General features: G+C 49.0%; 1 protein-coding gene across 3 annotated transcripts in view; it reads left to right on the plus strand.

Moving 5' to 3' along the window:
* The window catches only part of WFDC1 (WAP four-disulfide core domain 1), a 37,175-nt gene extending 26,756 nt beyond the window's left edge, over positions 1-10,419 (plus strand). For 2 of the 3 annotated variants that reach the window (XM_060397872.1, XM_042231510.1), the window contains exons 6-8: positions 3,402-3,443; positions 5,340-5,412; positions 10,003-10,419. In XM_060397872.1, coding sequence (XP_060253855.1) covers positions 3,402-3,443; positions 5,340-5,398 — 101 coding nt within the window. In that variant the 3' untranslated portion in view covers positions 5,399-5,412; positions 10,003-10,419. The remainder of the gene's footprint in view (positions 1-3,401; positions 3,444-5,339; positions 5,413-10,002) is intronic. The other variant, XM_027977684.2, reaches the window with a different exon arrangement.
* Positions 10,420-24,537: the final 14,118 nt, after the last annotated feature.

Raw genomic sequence — 24,537 nt, forward strand, 5'->3', positions numbered from 1 at the left:
TTTGTGCCACTGAGCCGTACAGTTAAATATGGTTAAATAGTATGTTTTATAGTATGTGGCTTTTACTACAATAAAAAAGCATTAAAAAAATATTTTCTGACACTGGAAAAAAAAAGCACTGTGAAAAAAAAGAAAGACTGCAGGCCACTGAAATGGGGCTCAACTCTGTGGCTTTCTTCCCAGATGACCTTGGGCAACTAATTTAACTTTTCTTAGCTTCAGTTTCTTCATCTGTAAAATGGAGCAATTGGGGGTCCCCATAGTAAGTGCTTCTTGGGGTGGTGATGAGGCTTGGATTAGAGAATACTTCTAAAGCCCTCAGCTCAGCACCTGACAGAGTAGGTCCTCAACAAATATGCACTGGGGTCACCCATCTTCGGAAAGAGGGCTGAACCTGTCCACTTGTTTCCCGCTCGGAGGAATGATCAGAGCCTTCTGGATGGACATGTAAATGAAATTTCCCCTCATCTCATCCCCAGAGGGCTGTCACTTAGCAATAATTGTTGATAATTGTACAGGACTTTGGAAACATCTTAAATTCCAAAAACATCCCTTGGAGCAACGGTCTCGGGGAGGAGAGGGGCACTCCCATCCTAGGGTAACCTAGGAAGACACCTCTGGTTTTAAGTTTTTTTTTTCTTTCTTTTTTTTTTTTTTAAAGACATATATTTGAAGTAATTTCTGACTTACTGAACCGTGGCAAGGACAGCCCCTTGGACCCTCCACCACCATTCATTAGTCGCTACTGTTCCTTTCATCTCTGCCTCTCCCCCCAGCCCACGCCTTCCCTCTGTATAAATCTGCATAGGTATTTGGGGGCAGTATCAGAGAATAAATTACACCTCTCATGCCCACACCCAAGATGTAAGTCTCTGCTGAGAGCTGGCTGCTTCAGGGGGCTGAGGGCCATTCTGAGCTCAGTCTGGACCCTGACACTGGAGGAGTTCTCGTCTTTCTTGAGAGGAAGATGAACATGGGCACAGGCAGCAGATCTGATTTCTCGGAGAGCGGAGCTGGGCTCCTCAGTGCATATTTGATTTACTTATTACAATAAAGAGAATTTTTGTTTTATTTTATTACCGAAGTCTGGTTGATTTACAGCGTTGTGTTAGCTTCAGGTATACGGCACAGTGATTCAGATATACACGTGCGTGTTTTATGTATATATATGTATATTCTTTTTCAGGTGGTTCTTCCTTAGAGATTATTATTGGCTTGTCCAAAATATTCATTTGGGTTTTTCTATAACAAACATCTCAAGGAAAAGCCTGGACTAATGTTTTGGCCAACCCAATAGAAAGTGTTGAGCAGGGCTCCTTGTACCATGCAGTAGGTTCTCACTGGTTATCTATTTTATATAGAGAGGTATGTACATGTTAACCCTAAGCTACTAGTTTATACCCACTCCCCAGTACGTCTTCTGAGTGGCTTCCATGCCACTCCGAGGCTGATGGGCCTCCACGCTCCCCTCTGACAAGATGACTTCACTGATGCTGCCTGAGGATAATGTGGTCACGCAGTCCTGAGCAGGGGCTCAAATCCATTGATTTCTTTTGTTAAAGGGACAGTTTTGGTAAACACACCCGGCGCGAGGAGGGCATCTATTTCTGCACAGATCACAGTGTCCTTCCCTTGGCATCAGGAACTAGAATCCATTCCCAGGAAGACGGGAGGAGCAGGAATGTTTCAGAGAGCCTCGGGCCTGGAAAACAGTCGTCATTTGCTTGGAAAATTGTTGTAAATAGTAGTCACCGAGATACTGATAAGCTGTCTGCCAGAGGCTGTGGATCGGCCTTTGGTTCTGTCACCTTGAACAGTAAATGTCGGTCCTGGCCCTGAACATCCTGATGATGGTTAGGATCTCCAGAGAACAGAACGATTTTTATTGAGATATGATTGGTGTATTAGTTCCAAGTGCACAAATGTGATTGACCTGGTAGCCATCAGACAAGGCTCATGGGTGGAAGGGGAGGGGTGAGCTGACCAATGCCAATTAAGTGAACCAGCATGAGCTGGCCGGATTTCTTCACTCTGCCACGTTACATTTCCCCAGCTCCTACCAGAGAGTGTTTCACTGCCCTGATTGCGGGGTGGGGTGGTTGACAATCAGCAGTGGGTATTAGGTGGTGGGGATTCTTAGTAATTTGAGACAAATAAAATTACCTAGAGCTGACCACTTTTTACACACAAAAGTGGCTGTTTTGCGTGGTTCCTGATAATCTTTGCTGCAAGTCTGTGTTTCCAATTAAAGCATTTCTCTTAATCCTCATGATAACTTAAGAGGTATTGATTTTATGCCCATTTCCTGGTGAGAAAACTGAGGCTCCAAGTGGGTTAGTGAGCAGTGGAGTGAAGTTTCATAACTGAGTTGTTTTGTTTGCAGTAATGACTTTCAAGTCTCTTGAAAAGACTCAAAAACTGCTGCTTGCCTTCCTTGTGAATGTGTTGTGTAATGACATTTGCTGAACAATATTTTGGAATTTGCTTCCAGTTCATCTCTTAAGAGAGTGGTTCTCAAACTTTATATTTAAAAAAGTACTGAGGGACATCCCTGGTGGTCCAGTGGTTAAGACTCTGCACTGCCCCTTCAGGGAGTGTGGGTTTGATCCCCGGTCAAGGAACTAAGAGCCTACATGCCATGTGGCAAAACACGACCAAATCAGGACTAACAACTTAATTTTTAAAAATACTGAGAACCCTGCAGAGCCTTGTGTAGGTTTTGGTTATGGGTATTTACCATATTCAAAAGTAAAGCTGAGACGCTCCAAATATTTGGCTGATTCGTGTTGCTACAGGGCTTCCCTGGTAGCTCAGCTGGTAAAGAATCCACCTGTAATGCAGGAGACACCGGTTCAATTTGTGGGTTGGGGAGATTCCCCCGGAGAAGGCAGCAACTACCCATTCCAATATTCTGGCCTGGAGAATTCCAGGGACTGTATCGTCCAGGGGGTCACAAAGAGTCCGACACGACTGAGTGACTTTTGCAGGCACAACACACGCAACCCATGTCGATATATGGCAAAAACCACCACAATATTGTAATTATCCTCCAATGAAAATAATTGATTTTTTTAAGTGACAATGATAAACTCACTGTGGCAGAAATATTATTTTTCTTAAAAACGGCTCTGTTTTCCAACATACACACAAAGTGGGCAGAGTGGCGTGGTTTTACATATTTGCAGTTGTAATATGTGTATTCAGAGGACAGGCTCTTCATGTCTGCATCTGCATTTGGTGGGCTGCAGTGTCACACACAACATAGCTTCTGAAAAATTCTACCACACACTTGTGAGAGAATGAGAGTGAAAAACACAAATCATTTCTTAGCACTGTTATGGAAATAGTTTTGACCTCATAAATTCCTTGAAAGGAGCTTAACCCTCTCATTTCTTTTCCAGATGGTCGATTCTTACGACAGAAATTTTACAAAGAATATCCAGGTAGGAGAAGGCCCATTCTTTCCTTGCAGAGGGTACTAAAAATGGTGGTGGGCATTTCTGGGGTGAAGAAGAGAAAGAAGCCCTGTGGGCTGTCCTGAGAGCTCCAGTCTGAAGCTGCTATGAAAGAACATGACTGTATTGCACCTGGTGGTTCTTATGCCATCAGCTGGCCCTTTGGGGATCAGATGCTAGGAAGCTAAGATGCTTCTGTTGCGCAAAATCTCTCCTGCAACCTGAGCAGTCCTCCCCATGGGTGGGAGCCACTCCAGGCTGCAGGCTGGGACTGGGGCAGCAGCTCAGGGATGGCTCATAGAGGGCAAAGTGGGATCTAGGTTTGGGGAATAAAGGAGACACCCTATGGTCTGATGGTGGGCAAGAGGACTTACAGCAAACACAGCTTCATGCTAAACATCAGAATGTAGGACTCGATGTACAAAAGCTCCTCCTACTTTCATTCAGGGAATTGAAACATCTGGTTGACACCATCTGTCCAGCCAGTTGTCCGTCCAGTTATCCACTGATCCATCCATTCATGCAATCATCCATCCATCCAGTCTTCCACCATCCAACCATCCAGTCTTCCATTCAACCATCCAGTCCTCCTTCCATCTTTCCATCCATCCATCCCATCTTCTATCCATCCAGTCTTCCATCCATCCACCCATCCATCCATCTAGTCTTCCATCCATCCACCCATCCATTTCCATCCTGTCTTCCACTTATCCATCCATCCATCCAGTCTTCATCCATCCAGTCTTCCAGCCATCCATCCTTCTGCCCATCCAGTGTTCTGCCCATCCGCCCAACAATTCATTCAATCATCCATCCATGTGTTCTTCATTCATCTACTATATTTATTTTTTAAGAATTGACAGTACGTATTTATGAAGGGAAGGGGATGACAGAGGATAAAATGGTTGGATGGCATCACCAACTCGATGGACATGAGTCCGAGCAAGCTCTGGGAGTTGGTGATGGACAGGGAAGCCTGGCGGGCTGTAGTCCATGGGGTTGCAAAGAGTCAGACACAACTGAGCAACTGAACAAACTCTCTGTTCTGTGCTGGAGGTTGAGGCTGTATTTGTGAATATGGCAGATCCAGTCCATGGCCTCACGCAGCTAACATCAAGCAGGAAATCACAAAATGAATAAAGTCCAAGTGGTTATTTGGTGACTGCAGTGATCAGGACCACTGAGGTCACATTCAGGACACCATGAAAATAGACGGGGATGTAGGGAAGGCTTCCTGAGGAGGGGACATTGAAGCCCAGTATGAAGAATAATAAACAGTGGGCAGAGGATCAGCAGATGTGAGAATCGTGAGGTTGAAGCAACTCGGCCATCACAGTAGCCGAGCACGTCATGAGCACAGGGTTGGGGCAGGGGGCAGGCAGGGAAATGTCAGGAGTTGACGGCAGACTACACAGGCGGGGGCCCTGGGGAGGAGGGGGAATGGCTGCAGGTGGGGATTGCTGCTGCTACTGCTGCTGCTAAGTCGCTTCAGTCATGTCTGACTCTGCGACCCCAGAGATGGCAGCCCACCAGGCTCCCCTGTCCCTGGGATTCTCCAGGCAAGAACACTAGAGTGGGTTGCCATTTCCTTTTCTGAAGGAAGGTGAAAAGTGAAAGTGAAAAGTGAAAGTTGAAGTCGCTCAGTTGTGTCCGACTCTTAGCGACCCCATGGACTGCAGCCCACCAGGCTCCTCCACCCATGGCATTTTCCAGGCAAGAGTCCTGGAGTGGAGTGCCATTGCTGGTGGGGACTAAGGGACCTCATCTAGGGGAGAGGAGGGGTCAGAGCCAGGCTGAGGCATTTAGAGTTAGTTTGGCTGCTGAGCTGTGAGCACCTGAGCAGGAATCCACACACCTGCCCTGACCGCCCGATTCTTTCCGCAGAGGGCGCCTCCAAGTACGTGGCAGAACACGGACAAGGACATCAGAGGCACTTTCAATAAAATGACAGCGGTGGGTAAGTGGGAGGTGTGATCAGTCAGTGACAGTGGGTGGCTTTGGGCAACCAGGTGTCTGAGGTAGCTTTCGTCACAAAGTTGACCGATAGGAGAGCAAGAAAAGGGTTGACCTATGGGAAGAATGTGAAGATGCCCCTGTAATTTCTTTTTTTTTTTTTTTTAATTTTTATTTATTTATTTTTTTAGTTTTTTATTTTTTAAATTTTAAAATCTTTAATTCTTACATGCATTCCCAAACATGAACCCCCCTCCCACCTCCCTCCCCATAACATCTTTCTGGGTCATCCCCATGCACCAGCCCCAAGCATGCTGCATCCTGCGTCAGACATAGACTGGCGATTCAATTCACATGATAGTATACATGTTAGAATGTCATTCTCCCAAATCATCCCACCCTCTCCCTCTCCCTCTGTGTCCAAAAGTCCGTTATACACATCTGTGTCTCTTTCCCTGTCTTGCATACAGGGTCGTCATTGCCATCTTCCTAAATTCCATATATATGTGTTAGTATACTGTATTGGTGTTTTTCTTTCTGGCTTACTTCACTCTGTATAATCGGCTCCAGTTTCATCCATCTCATCAGAACTGATTCAAATGAATTCTTTTTAACGGCTGAGTAATACTCCATTGTGTATATGTACCACAGCTTTCTTATCCATTCATCTGCTGATGGACATCTAGGTTGTTTCCATGTCCTGGCTATTATAAACAGTGCTGCAATGAACATTGGGGTACATGTGTCTCTTTCAATTCTGGTTTCCTCGGTGTGTATGCCCAGAAGTGGGATTGCTGGGTCATAAGGTAGTTCTATTTGCATTTTTTAAGGAATCTCCACACTGTTCTCCATAGTGGCTGTACTAGTTTGCATTCCCACCAACAGTGTAGGAGGGTTCCCTTTTCTCCACACCCTCTCCAGCATTTGTTGCTTGCAGATTTTTGGATCGCAGCCATTCTGACTGGTGTGAAGTGGTACCTCATTGTGGTTTTGATTTGCATTTCTCTAATAATGAGTGATGTTGAGCATCTTTTCATGTGTTTGTTAGCCATCCGTATGTCTTCTTTGGAGAAATGTCAATTTAGTTCTTTGGCCCATTTTTTGATTGGGTCGTTTATTTTTCTGGAGTTGAGCTGCAGAAGTTGCTTGTATATTTTTGAGATTAGTTGTTTGTCAGTTGCTTCATTTGCTATTATTTTCTCCCATTCAGATGGCTGTCTTTTCACCTTGCTTATATTTTCCTTTGTTGTGCAGAAGCTTTTAATTTTAATTAGATCCCATTTGTTTATTTTTGCTTTTATTTCCAGCATTCTGGGAGGTGGATCATAGAGGATCCTGCTATGATTTATGTCTGAGAGTGTTTTGCCTATGTTCTCCTCTAGGAGTTTTATAGTTTCTGATCTTACATTTAGATCTTTAATCCATTTTGAGTTTATTTTTGTGTGCGGTGTTAGAAAGTGATCTAGTTTCATTCTTTTACAAGTGGTTGACCAGTTTTCCCAGCACCACTTGTTAAAGAGATTGTCTTTACTCCATTGTATATTCTTGCCTCCTTTGTCAAAGATAAGGTGTCCATATGTGTGTGGATTTATCTCTGGGCTTTCTATTTTGTTCCATTGATCTATATGTCTGTCTTTGTGCCAGTACCATACTGTCTTGATGACTGTGGCTTTGTAGTAGAGTCTGAAGTCAGGCAAGTTGATTCCTCCAGTTCCATTCTTCTTTCTCAAGATTGCTTTGGCTATTCGAGGTTTTTGTATTTCCATACAAAGCTTGAAATTATTTGTTCTAGTTCTGTGAAAAATGTGGCTGGTAGCTTGATAGGGATTGCATTGAATTTGTAAATTGCTTTGGGTAGTATACTCATTTTCACTATATTGATTCTTCCAATCCATGAACATGGTATATTTCTCCATCTATTAGTGTCCTCTTTGATTTCTTTCATCAGTGTTTTATAGTTTTCTATATATAGGTCTTTAGTTTCTTTAGGTAGATATATTCCTAAGTATTTTATTCTTTTCGTTGCAATGGTGAATGGAATTGTTTCCTTAATTTCTTTTTCTACTTTCTCATTATTCGTGTATAGGAATGCAAGGGATTTCTGTGTGTTGATTTTATATCCTGCAACTTTACTATATTCATTGATGAGCTCTAGTAATTTTCTGGTGGAGTCTTTAGGGTTTTCCATGTAGAGGATCATGTCATCTGCAAACAGTGAGAGTTTTACTTCTTCTTTTCCAATTTGGATTCCTTTTATTTCTTTTTCTGCTCTGATTGCTGTGGCCAAAACTTCCAGAACTATGTTGAATAGTAGCGGTGAAAGTGGGCACCCTTGTCTTGTTCCTGACTTTAGGGAAATGCTTTCAATTTTTCACCATTGAGGATAATGTTCGCTGTGGGTTTGTCATAGATAGCTTTTATTATGTTGAGGTATGTTCCTTCTATTCCTGCTTTCTGGAGAGTTTTTATCATAAATGGATGTTGAATTTTGTCAAAGGCCTTCTCTGCATCTATTGAGATAATCATATGGTTTTTATTTTTCAATTTGTTAATGTGGTGAATTACATTGATTGATTTGCGGATATTGAAGAATCCTTGCATCCCTGGGATAAAGCCCACTTGGTCATGGTGTATGATCTTTTTAATGTGTTGTTGGATTCTGATTGCTAGAATTTTGTTGAGGATTTTTGCATCTATGTTCATCAGAGATATTGGCCTGTAGTTTTCTTTTTTTGTGACATCTTTGTCAGGTTTTGGTATTAGGGTGATGGTGGCCTCATAGAATGAGTTTGGAAGTTTACCTTCCTCTGCAATTTTCTGGAAGAGTTTGAGGAGGATAGGTGTTAGCTCTTCTCGAAATTTTTGGTAGAATTCAGCTGTGAAGCCATCTGGACCTGGGCTTTTGTTTGCTGGAAGATTTCTGATTACATTATCAATTTCCGTACTTGTGATGGGTCTGTTAAGATTTTCTATTTCTTCCTGGTTCAGTTTTGGAAAATTGTACTTTTCTAAGAATTTGTCCATTTCTTCCACGTTGTCCATTTTATTGGCATACAACTGCTGATAGTAGTCTCTTATGATCCTGCCCCTGTAATTTCAAAGTGAACACGTGAGCGCCTTGGGTGTAATCAGCAGTAGAAGTTCCTAGAGCCCGTGACTCTGAACCCGAGGACCAGTCTAGGCTGTGACTGACTTTGCGTTCCTTGGCAATCGGCAGACACACCCTCTGCTGCCACAGGAACTTGGTCGTCTGTCCCCCTCCCTCTGCCGCGTGGTACTACCCACGGCCAGTGCTTGGGCGTGAAGCAGGTGCCCTGTGGCTCCACAGTCACTCGTGGAAGTCTCCAGCGTGCAGACATGGTGCTGGGGGGACGCCATGGATAAATCAGGTCTCCTGTTCTCAGGGGCTGACATCCTCACAGGAGACTAAACCCACCTACCAGCAGGATAGGCACAGCCTGCAATGGTGTGAAGGGCGTTGGACAGACAGGTGATGTGAGGCAGGATAGGAGGGGACTGCTTCAGACGAAGGTCAGAAAGGTGAGCAGGTGACATCGGAGCCAGCATCTGACATGGGCATCCAGGCAGAAGGAGCCAGAAGGGCAAAAATCCCAGGGCAGGAAAGATCTTACTGAGGAGCCCCATGGAGGCCCCCGGGGTGGGAACAGAGTGAAGGTGGGGGCGGCTGGCTCCAGAGGTGATTGGGTAAGAAGGCACGGCTACACTCTCAGGCATTCTCCAAAGTGAGAGACAGGCGGATGCAAAGATCCAGTAAAACCTGTATCTTTCAGCCAGTAAAACCTGGACACCCACCCAGCGCTCTGAAAGCTCAAGTCTGTGCGTGGTAAACAGAGCCTCCTGAAAGTAGGCGACTTACCCCTGAATGTCCTTGAAGGGCAAACATCAGGTTTCAGGTTCCAGAATCTTCAGGTGTGAGTGCTGCAGGAAAAGCTAGAGCCCATGGGGATTGATGCCAACATATCTATTACCTGCTGATGACAGGAACAGTCCTTGAAGTGGCTCTGACCCACTTGAGTCTGTGAACCTCACATGGGGAAGTGCTGGGACCAGTGGGAAAGAGCAGGGCAGTGAGAGACGATGTAGGGTGCCTCTTAGGAACCAGCTGGCCAGAACTGGGTTTAAACTCCTGCTCCACCACCAGGTGATCTTAGGCTAATGACCTCCCCTCTTCAAGCCTCAGTTTCCATATCTGTGAAATGGGAGTGAGGAGGAGTGATGCATTAGGAACTTAAATGAGATGGGAGGGGAGATCAAGATGGCAGAGTAGGAGGACTGGGAGCCCACTTGCCCCCACGAATGCATCAAAAATACATCTGCACATGGAGGGACTCACTGCAAACACACTGGAAACTGGCAACAAGATTCTAGCACAACCAAGGTTGTAAGAAAGATCCACATGGAGTCAGATAGAAAGGTGAAACCCAGAGAGACTTAGCAGTGAGTCAAGAACTGAGTCTTAGCAGAAGCTGGCATCCTTCTGGTGCTTCTGGTGTGTGAGGCAGAACTGGATGACACATACTTATGACGCCATGTTATTGGGTTCATGTTCATTCCCTCTTTCCTTCCCTTTCAGCCTGTCTGCAAGAACATTCCTCCACTTTCTGCTGAGCCTCGGAAATCCTTGAGTAAAAAATGATTTGACCTCCAAGGTCATGCCCAACCCGAGAGAGCATGACCCCGGCGGTGTTTGGAGACAGGGCCCCTGGCTCTCAGCCCTGGCGTGGCCCAACCTGGCGGGGTGACTTCATGTGAGCCCCTCACTAGCTTCAGGTTCCTGCTTTATCATCCTGGAAATGAGGCCCTCCTAGTAGTCCCCTTGACCTTGCCACCCCCCAGATCTGCCATGGGAAGAGGTCACTTCCTCTGGGAGCTGTGTGGAGGTCAGTGTCTTGGTTGGTACAGGTTTCTTCCAGGTTTGACTCTAGGAGACATCTACCCATTCCAGATGTTCTTGAGATAGTCTGCTCATCATAAAATGGAAATGAACTCACCTGCTCATGCGTGATTCATAGTTTTAAGCACCTGATGACCTTAAACTGGATGTGCTGGAGCCGTGGAATCTGAGGGTGGGAGGTGGTGGCTGTGATGGGGATGAGCTGTCTGCTCAGCTCTGCTTCTGGACCCCTGGACTGTCGGCGCTACATGCATACCCTGTCGGTGTGGGTCCCTCTGAAGCAGCCCCTGGGAGAAGGATTGGATTTATTGATTAGGAAGTGATTTTAGCAGGGAGTTTCCTGGGGAGAGCTCGCACAGACCTACCAGGTGATGTAAGGTGGTCTTGCGGAGGGAAACTTTGGTGAGACCTGCCGCCCCCCCCCCCGCACGGTGGTCCTGGGGGCAGCCTGCTTTCCCTCAGGGCCAGCTCCAGGGGAGGCACCCATCACATGCTCAGAATGGCCTCACACTTGGTTTAACAAGGTTGGGCAAGGGGCTGCATGTTCGTTTTGCAAATGATTAAATGGGTTTGAGTCCCACTGTAGAGTTGGCCCCATTAGAGTACAAAGGAACTGAGCCCCACTCAGTGGTGGGGTAAGGGCTGCTCCTTGGAGGAGGGGTTGTCAATTCCAGGGGCAGCCTGGAAAGGGACCCCCAGAGAATGCAAGCAGAGCCCTGGGGGCATCTGTTACAGAATCCAGATCTCAACCGTGACTGCACAGAAACGGACACATATCCAGAGGCTTTGGGGGGAAGTGATTCAATTCGCCCAGTAACACCCCACCCCCCACCTCTGTAAGACAGCTCCATGGTGACTGGTGGATCAATGGTCAGTCATTTGGCAGGACTTGACCTTTTGAATTCCAAGAGGGGCTTGCGTGGAGACTCCTGAGTATCCATATTTTGTTTTATTTCTTCATTTTTCAGCTGGAGGATAATTGCTTTACAGTGTGGTGGTGGTCTCTGCTGTACATCAACTCAAAAAAAAAAAAGAAACTGGGAATAAAACTACCATATGACCCAGCCATCCCACTGCCACACACCTCCCCTAAGAAAATCACAGTTCTAAAAGACGCATGCATTCCAAGGGTCACTGCAGCACTGCTATTCTATTTTTAATATTTATTTATTTACTTGTCCACGCTGGGTCTCCGTTGCATCAGGCAGGATCTTCCATCTTTGTTATGGCACATGGAATCTTTAGCTGTGGCTTGCGAACTCTTGGTTGCAGCTTGTGGGATCCAGTTTCCTGAGCAGCAATGGAAGCCGGGACCCTGCCTTGGGAGTGTGGAGTCTTAGCCATTGCACCACCAGGGAAGCCCCCCATATTTTAAAAACAAGCCTTTCTCCTCACCCCTGTCCCTCCTCCGCTGACCTTCCCTCACCCAGGTCCACACTCTTTCTCCAACTAAAAGCCATGTGCTCTTGGAAAACACCCGAGGTCCAGTTTAGAATGGAGATTGATGACTGGTGGGCCTTTATTTATTTATTTTTTTTGTCATTTCTGAGCATCAGTGCGTTCATATTGCTCAAGAATTATTTTGATGGTTTCTTTGTTTCTGTGTGTGGAACATGAGGGAGAAGCAGTCAAGCGATTCATGTCAAAGCTGTGTGAAGTGAGCCTTTGTCACGCTGGCTGGGGGAGGTTTGGACCTTCCCGTTGATGGAAAAGGAAGACGGCTTCATCCAAGAATGGCAAACCCAGCCAGAGACAGATCTGCTCTGCTTCTTGGAGACTGCAGTTTATGTCCATCCATTGCAGGCATGAGCCAAGTTGTGGGGTTTATAACATGTGGTTTCGGGGGTCACAGCATGGGTCACCCACGAAATCCCCAGCACCTCACCTGTCTGTGCTGGAGGGTCCACCTCACTGGTCTGGACAGACCCTGAGCCTGTGGTTACCTGAAGCTCCCTTGGGGAGAGGGTGGGGATGAGCAGCCAGACCATCAGGGCCGAGGACCAGCAGTCTAAGGGACTGTCCCCTTCTTCTCTGGCTGTAAGTGGTGGGCACCAGCAGTTACAACCAGCAGAGACTCGAGTGTCGGAAATCTGAAAGAATCCACCTAAAATCACACAGCCCGTGGTGCCAGAGTCAGGATTCCAAACTGGGCTGTCCTGCTCACAGCTCAGGCTCCAGAGACCCAGCAGTTCCATCCATGCACATTTCCCCCAGCCGTGGAGGCCCAGAAGGGGACACTGCCAGTGTGCTGACCAGCAGAGGCGCCTGGGGACAGGGCTGAGCTCATCTCGCCTAGAGGGCTGCCCGCAAGACGGGGTGGGGAGAGTAGAGGCTGGTCAGCCTGTCCTGATCCTGGGCAAGGTACTTCCCCTCTCTTGGAGCCTCAGTTTCTCCCTCTGTGAAATGGGTGCGATGAGATGGCTTCCTTTCAGAGTTGCCGGGAAGGATTGAGAGAGGTTGTACAGAGAGTGGTCAGCAGCTATGGTGATCATTCTTTGGTGTTATTACCTTGACCCTAGATTCCCATGCAGGCACATCTGCCCCCAGTTGAGCCCCTCTGGTGAAGCCCAAATACTGAGACTCCAGTTTGTCTCGCTTCATCCATCAGTAAGTTTCACTGGTTCATTGCCCTCAGGTTCTGGGTAATTAACTTCCCATTCACTCATCAGGTACTCATTCACTCATTCATACATTTCTTCCATCAAGAAATATTTACCAAGTGCGAACCACCTTTTCTTGGCAAATCCAAGATGCACCTTCCCGCCCACTCCCCACCTTTCCATGTCCCCTGAAGCTGGGAAGTGTCCTAGTCATGACCACCAGGCGTCATAGCCTGCACGTGAGCACAGTGAAACGTGCAGGCTGGGTGTCAGCAGCTCAGTGGAAACTTTCAGGAAAAACCAAGGAACCGTCTTCTGGGAATTTCTGCGTCATCAGAACCTCGGGGATTGAGAAGCCACGTTGGCAGGAAAACTCAGATACTGGCAACGCCGAGTGGAAAAGTGGTTGAAAAGAGTTGGAGCCTAGCAAGATGACCTTCTAGGAAAAAAAAATCTTGCCCTGTTTATTTCACGTATGTCTTCTTTTATGTATACATAAGACTGAGACATGATCAAAATCTATGTCCACATAAATCTGAAAGAAGCTTCTACCAAGTTTGCAACAGAAAGGTGAAAGTGTCATAGCAGCTTAGTTGGTGGTACTTTTTTTTTCTTTTAATTGCACATACAGTTATGCTTAGATAACTTGGATATGCTTGGATATGTGCTGCCTGTCTTGGTTTCAGTCTGAGATACAGAGGGGAACAGCCCAAAAACAGCCCCTACCTCCTGACTCCAAGATTCTGCCCCTCCATCACACGGCCCCAGGAATGGTCTTGCGAGCCCCCTGCCCTTCCCAGCTTTCCCTTGCATCCCTTCCCTGGGTCCTCAGTCTGGAGGGAGATACACAGATGCATGGGTGATTGCAATCTGTGGGGGACATACCCAGAGCCCAGCTATATTTCTTGGCTTTGAGCCCAGAGCACAGTCCCCTTTAGGAGCTGGCATTGCCCTTCTGTGGACCTAATTGATTTGGACAGGTGAAGGGGCTGCTCACCTGAGCTAAAGTGTGAACAGAGGTCCCGCCATCCAGGGCACGAGAGAGCTCCGGCCTAGGAGCTGGGTTCCAGAGGTGGCCCTGCTGGTCGGAGCTGTGTGTCCCTGGACACAGAGCTTAGCCTCTCTGAGCCTCCATTTTCACTGCGATGGAGCAGGATGATGCCTGCCATACCTTCCATGGGATGAAAGATAAGAATTGTGAAAACTACTGGGAAACCTGGAAAGGCCGGTCCCCAGTCCTTGGGGCTAAGAGAGGAAGGGAAGAGGCACAGCACTGGAGCAGAGTTGAAGAAACCTCAGGGGCTGGAGGTCCAAGGTACCGCTGGCAGTGACAGGACCCTGGCTCTGAGCAGCTGGGACAAAGAGGGCCGCCGAGAGGGACAGGAGGAGGGGGTGACCTCTTTGGTACTAGGCCAACGGAGCTCAAGTCCCAGCCCTGCCACTCTCTAGTGTGTGATCTTGCACAAATTACTCACTGTGCCTCGGTTTCCCCGTCTGCGAAAGGGGGTGATGATACTCCAGGCTATAATGAGGAGTAAAGGTGCCGAAATATATGCAGGTGTCAGAATGGTGTCTGGCTCATAGCACGGGTTCTATAAGCGGTCACTGCTACTATTGTTATTGTTATTGTCTCTTAAGGCAGAAGTGAGCAGTCACAGCTTGTGAGGACAGGACTGTACCTGGGCTTCAGGGACAGCGGGGGCCAGAGATGGAGTTCCCCCCCCCCCACGGATGTCTGAGTGCTCTGGGCAGAGCCACTGTCTCCTCGGGACGAGACACTGGCCCCCGGTCGCCCTAGAGCTCCATCCTGCCCGTGTTCCCTGTGTATGGGACACCTCCCCAATGATACCCATGGGAAGGCACCCCACTTCTGGGCCCATGAGGTGAGGCTGTGGGAAGCAGGAAGGAAGAACCGGTAGCTCCCCAATCAGCAATGGCAGTGAGGGTGACGGTGGGGGGCGGATCCCAGGAAAACCTGCACGTGGGCAGGACCGGCTGGGCAGACGGTCTCCTGGATTCTACCTCTCATTCCACAGGGAGGGCAGCAAAGGTCCCCCAGTGCCTCACGACATGCCCAGGGTCACACACAGCCAGGCAGCCACAGGGGCCGGTCCATCCTTACGGGGAACTGCCTCTGCTCGGCACTTGTCCTGTATTATGTCCTTGTTCTTAGGGCGACTGTAATGTGGTCAGCACCTTCTGAGCACTGGCTGCATGCCAGGGCCCTCTGGAAGCCCTCCAGAAACTAACCACTTGACTGTGCTCTCCCAACCCATGAGGAAGAGACTCTGGACATCCATTTTACAGATGACAGAAACTGAGGCATGAGAAATAATCATTTAGCAAGGATCACAGAGCCAGTAAACCAGTTCCAGTTCTGACTCCTCTGGAGGTACAAACTTTGTCTCTCTCTCTCTCTCCTTTTTAATCAGGGAGAAAGTCTTTAATTTGTGTGGTTTATGAACACATCTAGCTGTTGAGTTTTAGATGAAATAGTTGATCATGACATTCTCATATCTGCAGCCGTTCAGAGGAGCAGAGAGATATTACGTAGTTACCTTTGGTCTCCCAGGAAGTACACATTAGATGAGGACTTTCTGAGAAAGTGTGGAAAGGAAAGAACACAGCTGCTCTCTCTCTTTTTTTTTTACATTAATTGTTGAAGTCATTATATTTCATACTAAGGTCCCCTACCTGTTTTTTAAAATATTTTTTAAAATTTTAATTTGAAATAATAGTAAATTCCTAGGACATGCGAGGACGAATCCAGAGAGGCCGCCTTCCACATGGTCACACCTTGTGTAACCACAGCACAGTCCCACCACCAGGAAGCCGGCACCCCCCACAGAGCCTGGGAGTTTTCTCTGGCTCCACAGAGGAAGCTCAGGAGGTAGAGCTCTTCACCCAGGGTCACCTCGCTGGAACTGGCCATGTTCCCAGTCTCCAGGAAGTACGAGAGGCCAGCCCCACTCCCCCGAACTCCCAGTCTGGAGCTTTCTCTCTTGCCATACACAGAATGGCTGGGGACCCTCCCACAGCTGCGGACGCCCCAGGGTGGGGGGTGCCCAGCCTCTGAGAGAGCTGCGGGGGACCCAGGAAGCCAGCAAACAGCAGGCAAGTCAGCCTGGCCTACTCCAAGGCACCTGAAAAGCTGCTGGACCCCAGGGGCATGTGGCTGAGGACAGGGACTATGGGAGCCTCACCCCTGGGCTCGGCTTTTCAGTGAGAATAAACAATGAAATAGTGCTGCTGTTTGTCGAGCGGGCTGACTTTGTCACAGTCCTCTCTGGGGCCAGTTTCCATCAGAGCTGCCAGGATCTTCCCAACCCCAGACCTTTTTTCTAGAACATCTCACAGAGATCAGCCAGGTAACGGAAAGGGAAGGCGGTGGGGGTGGAGTGGGGGTGGGGTTCTTGGGGACATAGTGCAGGACAGACTTTACTCATGACCCCAGGCAAGGCCTCTGCATGCCTCCACCTGGGAATAGCTGAGCAGGCCCTTGTGTGAGATGGTGGTGGTGCCCAGCTTCAGACAGATTTCTCCCTCCGGGTGCCTAGAGTCTGCTGCCTGAAATTCCACCATCAGGGTGTCATCTGTTGTTAACAGCTTGGTACTCTGTGGAGTATGGATTCCCCTGCAAAGGTTGGAGGAGGAGACACAGGTGTGTGGATGATCACAGGCACGGTGGGAAGGCTAGGATAAAGCTTCGGTAGGCTCTGACCGTTTATGCAGGATGAGACGTCAGGGAGGGCTTCCCCGAGGAGGTGATTCTGAGCTAAGTTCCTGAGTAGGAGTTTTCTGTAACTACCACACAGATTCCCATAAACAACAGAAATGTAGCCTCTCCCAACTCTGGAGACCAGAAATCCTGTCAGGATGTCCGCAGGCTCAGTCCCTTCCAGAGGTGGCTCTGCCTCCCTCTCCAGCTCCCAGGGGCGGCCATAGCTTCTGCTACTCCTCAGCTTCTGGATGGACCACTGCGTTCTCTGCCTCCATCATCCCATGGCTTTCCCACTGTGTCTGTGTGTCCTCAATTTCACTCTCCTTTGGTTTGTAAGGACATGTGGTTGAACTTAGGACCTGCGCTAAACCCAGGGTCATCTCATCTCAAGATCCTTAACGAAAGTACATGAGCAAAGACTCTGTTTCCTACTAAAGTCACATACGCAGGTCATGGAGTCAGAATGCAGACACAGCTCTTAGGGGGACACAGTTCAGCCCACTCGGGGACAGGTCTGCTAACGTTGATTGGGAAGGAGAGGGAAGGCATTCAGGCAGAGGCACAGCTGGATTAGGTGTATTCTGGCACTGGGGAGATACAGGGTAGGATGTTAAGCAGGTGCCAGCCAGTTTACACCTTGAGTTTCAACTTGAACATGAAAACAATGGGAAGCCACTGGAGGGTTCACGTGGGTTATGGTCTCATTTGCTTCTCCCCATGTCTCTGAGAAGGGCTTCCCAGGAAGCTCATTATAAAAGAATCCAATGCAGGACACACAGGAGACACAGGTTCAACTCCTGGGTCGGGAAGATGCCCTTGAGGAGGAAATGGCAACCCACTCCAGTATTCTTGCCTGAAAAACCCCATGGACAGAGGAGCCTGGCGAGCTATAGTCCTTTGGGTTCGCAAAAAGTTGGACACATCTGAAGTGACTGTGCACACACATGTCTCTGAGAAGCCAGTCTTATGAACCCCATTTACAGATGACAACACTGAGGCTCAGGGAGGTGAAGTCATTTGCCCAAGAGCAGACCATCAGGAAAATAGGGGAGGCAGGATTTGAACTCCAGCCCCATATGACTTCACCAGTGGGAATACAAATGCTGCAGGGATTTGTGTCCATGGAGGCTACTCAGGAAGGAGGAAAGGAGCAGAGTGGGATCAGGTGCCAGGCTCACCACCCCACCTGAAAAGAGTTCTCTAATGCTGGGCCTGGAGGTTGCCATGTTGATGCTCTGAGACCCTCCTCCTTCACCACAGCTGATTGGTGAAGAAACAGGTCACCTGACTCAAGCTGAGCCAATCAGATTCCTCCCCCCAAGAAGATGCTCTTGAATGTAACATAGTCTTAGGTAATTTCTTGAGCTTCTCAGTGCTTCAGTTTCATCTCTGGAAGTTGGAAGGATGAAAGCAGTACCTTCTTCTATGGCTGCTGTGTGATTACATGAAGTCCAGGTGGCAAAGTCTTTTGCCCAAGACCTGGCACACAGAAAATGCTGGGCAAACTTCAGCCAGCCCTGGGGTAGAGACAGAGGGGTAGGACTTGTGCTTTGTGGAGGCCATTTCCTGTCCTGTCCATGAGGAAGAGGGACGGGAGGGAGACCCAGAGAGAGAGGAGGAGCAGGAAGAGGAGCGGGAAAGAGAGAGTGAAGCCAATACGTTCTTGACAGGTTTTCAGTTTGTGCCAACCGATATGAGACTTGGCTGCCCTCCCTGCATTAACGTTCAAGGAAACAGCTCCAGGTTTCCCAGTCACCGGCTGCCCCAACTTTGCCCTGGGCTAGCACAGATGGGGTTTTATTTTTTGTAATCAAAACAAAAACAATACAGAACACACCACAGCACTCCTTGACTGGTGATGAGTTGGCAAGCTGAAGGCCCCATGGAATCCACTGGAACCACCTCTGAACTGGAAACCAGGGATCTCCTGCGTCCGACCCAGTGGCTCCATAAAGAAGCCCCCTGACCCCCCACCGGCAAGTCTGAGGGGTGTTGTGGGGGCAATAGTGAGGCGTCCAAGCGGCCAGCCTGCCCGTGACTGCCCAGAAGCTTCACATCCCAAAACACACCCACAGCCTCCCCATCCCACATTCCACACCCACGCTGCCTGCTCACAGATGGGCAGGCTTCTGGAAAGTTCCACCCTCATCCCAGGAACTTGTTGAACAGGTGTCTTGAGATGGGTGAGTCTCCTGCCCATTGGGTGCTGCCCTGGCCAAGTCGGGTTGGAGAATGCGTGAGAGTACGTTGGGGGAATTAGTCTCATGGGTCACGTGCCAAGGTGAATGCTAACAGCTCTTATCCGTGATGTCCTCAATAACCCAGTTGGAAAGATGCCATCAGCTGCACTGACAACAAAAAGAATTGAGGCTCAGATACTGCAAGTTTCTAGCTCAAGGTCAGTTGTAAGTGGGGAGCCAGAGATTTTCCCCTACCTGAAATCAACAAGGCTTATGAATAACACTTTCACATATAAACAAGCTGTAGAAAGTGGTAGAATGAACCTCCCTGGACTCATCAGCCAGCTACCATTGCTTCATCTAGACCTTCAACCTTTTCCAGAGGTAGAGTCTGGAGTATTTTAAAGTGAATCCCAAAAACAAAAAAAATAAATAAATAAATAAAGTGAATCCCAGAGACATACAATATCTGTGGATGCCTCAGAATGCACCTCTTGCAGATGAAGTGTTTTTTTTTTAAAATATAATCATAAGGTTATTACTGGGGCTTCCCGGATGGCTCTATGGTAAAGAACCTGCCTGCCGATGCAGGAGATGCGAGTCTGGTCCCTGGGTTGGAAAGATCCCCTGGAGAAGGAAATGGCAGCCCACTCTAGGATGCTTGCCTGAGAAATCCCAGGGACAGAGGAGCCTGGTGGGCTACAGTCCATGGGATCACAAAGAGTGAGACATGACTGAGCGACTGAGAACACACACACGTCATCACAGAACCACCTGGATGGGAAAGTCTGTGTTGGAACCACCGCACTATGTGCCCCAGGAGCGAGCCTGGCCCCTGTTCTCCCACAGCAGGCAGGCGAGTTCACTATAGCAGCCGTTTCCAAAGGGGGATCCTCAGACTGGCAGCATCAGCATCCCTGGAAGACAGCTGGTTAGAAATGCAGGTTCTCAGCCCTCCCCAGCCCTACTGAGTGAGGGACTCTGGGATCGACCTGGTGGTCTGTGCTTTATCTCACGCTCCTGTGACTCTGATGCTGGCCAGAGCTCCAGAACTACTGCTCCCAAGGCAGTGAGCCCCTTCTTGCATTGTTGACTCCTTACGCAGGTTCTGGCTCCTTCCCCAAAGGATGCTGAGGGACTGGTCTTAGTGGCGCTGCTTTCTGGCCGACTCAGGAGCCCAGCGGTCAGTGGGTGGGTCCTGGCTCCTCCTCCCGCTCCCAAGGTGGCCCTGAGCCAAAGTCTCATCTTCTAGAAAATGCATGATGACAGCGCCAGCCTCCTAGTCTAGCTGTGTGGTGAGGCTAGTTAAGTGGCTAGGATGGTACCTGGCACACAGCAGTGTTCTGGAAGGACTAGCTGTTCTTATCCAACAGAGGCGGCAGGGCCACGGGAGGTGGACAGACCTACACACCATCACTCATAGGATGCTTGGGAAGCCACCCAAAACAGGTCACCAGGAGTCTGCTTCCCCTGAGCAGAGCTGGGGCAGGGGCAGAGGCTCCTGCAAGAGAGTAGAAAGGAGATAGGGGGCTTCTGGAAAGAGAAGGGAGTCCTCCTGAGGCGGGGAGGCTACAAGGCACTGCCGTGGCCAGAGATGGCAAGGAGGAGCTCATGGTTGCCCAGAGCGACGGGCTCCCTGGAGTCCCAGGGAGAAGATAGGAGGGGGCCTCTGAGCTGTAAGAGCGGTGATGCCTTTGGGAGCCTCATGAAGGTTCCTTTCCCCTGGGGACTGGCGGGGAGACAGGAGGCAGGAACAGTCAAGGAGCTTGGGGGTTCCTGAAGCCTGGGTGGCAGGGGCAGCTGTAGAGGGAGCAGGAGGTCAGAGCTTACTGGCCAGGTGTTGTTGTCCTTGCAGGCTCTGAAACTTCAGTTAAGAATTGTTAATTTAGGGGCTTTCCTGGTAACCCAGGGACTTCCAGAAGGCGCTAGTGGTAAAGAACCTGCCTGCCAGTGCAGGAGACGTAAGAGAGGTGGGTTCAATCCCTGTTTCAGGAAGATCCCCTAGAGAAATGCACAGCAACTCACCCCAGTGTTCTTGTCTGGAAAATCTCCATGGACAGAGGAGCCTGGCGGGCTGCAGTCCACGGGGTCACAAAGAGTCAGACACGACTGAAGCGACTTAGCATGCACGCACGCTGGTGGTCCAGTGACTAAGACTCTGAGCTCCCAACGCAGAGGGCCTGGGTTCAATCCCTGGTGAGAAACTAGATCCCACATGCTGCAACTCAAGATCCTGCATGCCACAGCAAAGACTGAAGATCTCATGTGCTGCAACTAAGACCAGGTACAGCCAAATAAATACAAACATTCATTTACAAAAGAGCTCATTTAAATAGGACACGGGCTCTCAAACCCTTTGTTTAAAATGAAAAAATCTAATAGATAGGACTCGTCTTTTAAAAACTAGTGGATCTCCCTCAGGGGATGGTATGAACTGGGTTGTTGGCCTGAAAAGTGGTAAAGGGAGGGAGTCGGGCAGTCATTCTGCCTCCCTGTTCCCCTGGTGACAAACTACACGTAACAGAAAGCATCTCTGGAGGAAAGTATTCCAACTAATACAGTGAACTGCAGGAGGCAGGACTGGAACATCAGTGCTGCAGTGCAGTGGTGAGTGAGTGGGTGTGGGCACTGAACGCCAACGATACTGATATCACACAAAGAGACCACCGGCCACAAAGAGGTCTGTGGTCCTGATGCAAGCTCACAAGACCAAGGGGATAGGGCCTGAGCCCAGTCCAGCCCCTGATCCCACTGCCAGTTTGCAGGAAATTCCCAGCACAGAGGGCCATGCCCCAGTAAAGTCCAGCCTGTAGGGACTGCTACAGGTCAGACAGCCTGGGTGTCTCAACAGATAAAATGTTAAGGGGTGGAGGGGAAAAGATGGGTGGAACAGTGGACTGAATAGCGGCCCCTCAAAGCTTCTTGTTGTTCAGGCACCTAATCGTATCCGACTCTTTGCAACCCCAAAGACTGCAGCACGCCAGGCTTCCCTGTCCTTCACTATCTCCTGGAGTTTGCTCAAACTCATGTCCATTGAGTCAATGATGCCATTCATCCGTCTCATCCTCTGTCATCCCCTTCTCCTGCCTTCAATCTGTCACAGCATGAGGGTCTTTTCCAATGTGTCGGCTCTTCACATCAAGTGGCCAAAGTATTGGAGCTTCAGCTTCAGCATCAGTCCCTCCAATAGATATTCAGAGTTGATTTCCTTTGGGATTGACTGGTTTGATCTTGCTTCCAGGGGACTCTTCAGAGTCTTTTTCAGCACCACAGTTCAAAAGCATCAGTTCTTCAGCACTCAGCCTTCTTTATGGTCCAGCTCTCTCATCGGTACATGACTACTGGAAAAACCATAGCTTTGACTATAGGTATGCACATCCTAGTCCTGAGAACCTGTAAATATGTGACCTGACCTGGCAAAAGGGCCTTTGCAGGTGTGACCGGGTTAAAGACCTGGGGATGGAAGATGATCCCAGATGGGCCATGTGAGTCCAGTGTCATGACAAAGTCCTTATAGGAGGCAGGGGGTTGACGACAGGGTGAAGCAGCGTGAGAAAGACCCAGCCAGCATCGCAGTTTGTGAAGATGGAGGAAGGGGTCATGAGCCAAGGAATGCCATGGCTTCTAGAAGCTGGAAAAGATAAGGGAATGTAGTCTCCCCTAGTGCCTCCAGAAGGAATGCTGTCCTGCAGATTTTAGTTGATTTTAGTTCAGTGGGGCTGTTTCAGACATTTGACCTGTAAGAGAACCAAGCCACTTAAGTCTGTGACTATTACAGCAGCCCCAGGAAACAGATATGCTATGGGAAATGTGTTGGTTAAAGAAATATACAGGACATAGGAAGTGAGGATGAAGAAATGAGAATCAGTGCATCTCATATGAGGTGAATATGAGTCTCATATGAGATGAATACCGAGTCAGGAGAATCGGTCCATCTGTGGAGAGTGGGGGTTGTCACTGAGGAGACACTTGGCAGAGCCTAGGGAGGGTGGCAAGTTCTACTTCTTGTCCCAGCTGGTGGTTCCAAGGGATGCATCTGGTAAACCATCCATTAAGCGGTGCCTTTGTTTTAGGTGGTTCTCTAAGACTTTGATTTCCATTCAACCAGGTAAAAATCCTAACAACTGCAAGGATGGTTTCCTGGGGTGGAATAGAATCTCATTCTCTGAAGCTGTTCAGGACAAAAGCATTTCCTCCTCCTGATCTTGCTGATGTTCTTTCCACCAGCAGCACAGTGATTGGCACAAAGAGGAAAGGTTTGTGGAGCTCATAACTTGTATTATGCAACAGAACAAGACAGAGCGGACTTAGCAATGCCTGGAATATGGGGAGGGGTGAAAACGCTTGCCTGCGTACAGCTCAAGCCTGGTGGAGCAGACGTGGCCCCTGACCTCTGTAGAAAGTTGCTTCCAGCGAACAGCTGGCTCCCCAATGAGGGCTCACTCAGCCCCTATCAGGGTAGACCAGATACCCGCCTCTGTCGGCTCCTTCCCAGCCCTGCCTCATCCCTCTCTTCCAGTGTTTCCTGGAGGTCACCTCTCAGATAAACCACCTGCATTCAAATCTTTGGGTTTGGTAGAACCCAAAGCAAGACACTGAGAAAAACTCCAGTGAAGTGGGAGGTGGTGGTTACCCTAAAATACCCACATGTAGAGAACACCTGTGGTCTTTGCCCTTCAATGTCTCCCATCACCACTGCTCCACCCCCAGCTCCTCCCACTCAGCAACTCTCTGCTGGATGGATAGGTGGGTAAACTGGGGGCAGCACCCCACTCCCACTGGGGATGTTGAGAAGGATGGTCTCTCTCCATCCCCGTGCGTGGTCTTGGCAGATCTAGTTTCCTTCCACCAAATTCTCTTTTTTGCTTAAAATACCCAGAGTCAGTTTCTGCCGCTTATAGCCTGGAGGTTGGTAACTGATACAGCTGGGTAAGCTTAGCATTAACTGAGTGTTAACCAGTGCACCTGGAGAAGGCAATGGCACCCCACTCCAGTACTCTTGCCTGGAAAATCCCATGGATGGAGAAACCTGGTAGGCTGCAGTCCATGGGGTCGCTGAGGGTCGGACACGACTGAGCGACTTCACTTTGACTTTTCACTTCTGTGCATCGGAGAAGGAAATGGCAACCCACTCCAGTGTTCTTGCTTGGAGAATCCCAGGGATGGTGGAGCCTGGTGGGCTTCCATCTATGGGGTCGCACAGAGTCGGACACGACTGAAGTGACTTAGCAGCAGTAACAGCAGCAACCAGAACACCAAGGTTCCTGACAGCTAAGACCAAAAGTTCCATGCTGAGAAAGAAGTGGACAGTTCATCAAGAAAGAAAATCTTTTTTTTTTCCTCTAAGTTATCATATCCCATGATGCTCACCAGACTGAAGAGTCGACAGAATCTTTTCTAAATTAAAACAAACACAGGGAACATATGGCCCCTTCCGGCAGGTCTTGGCATGGGCTCTACCTGTGATAACAGCCTCCTTGGGCAGCACCACTGCTAGTCCATCCAGGCCCCTGCTTTGCAGGTGTTCAGAGAGGGACCTGTTCTCTGCCTCAAGCCTCTGTGAACCTACAGTGGTGCGACTGGTCCCCCCCGGGACCTCTGCCCAACCTATCTGAGCCCACCTGGCAGCCCCGTGGATCCCAGCTGGGCTCACTCAGTGCCAGGTAATTCTGACCTCCAGGACCCCCCACCAGCTGTGCACAGCTTCCCTCTT

The sequence above is a fragment of the Ovis aries genome, chromosome 14 (assembly GCF_016772045.2).
Source record: "Ovis aries strain OAR_USU_Benz2616 breed Rambouillet chromosome 14, ARS-UI_Ramb_v3.0, whole genome shotgun sequence".
NCBI classification, from domain to species: domain Eukaryota; kingdom Metazoa; phylum Chordata; class Mammalia; order Artiodactyla; family Bovidae; genus Ovis; species Ovis aries.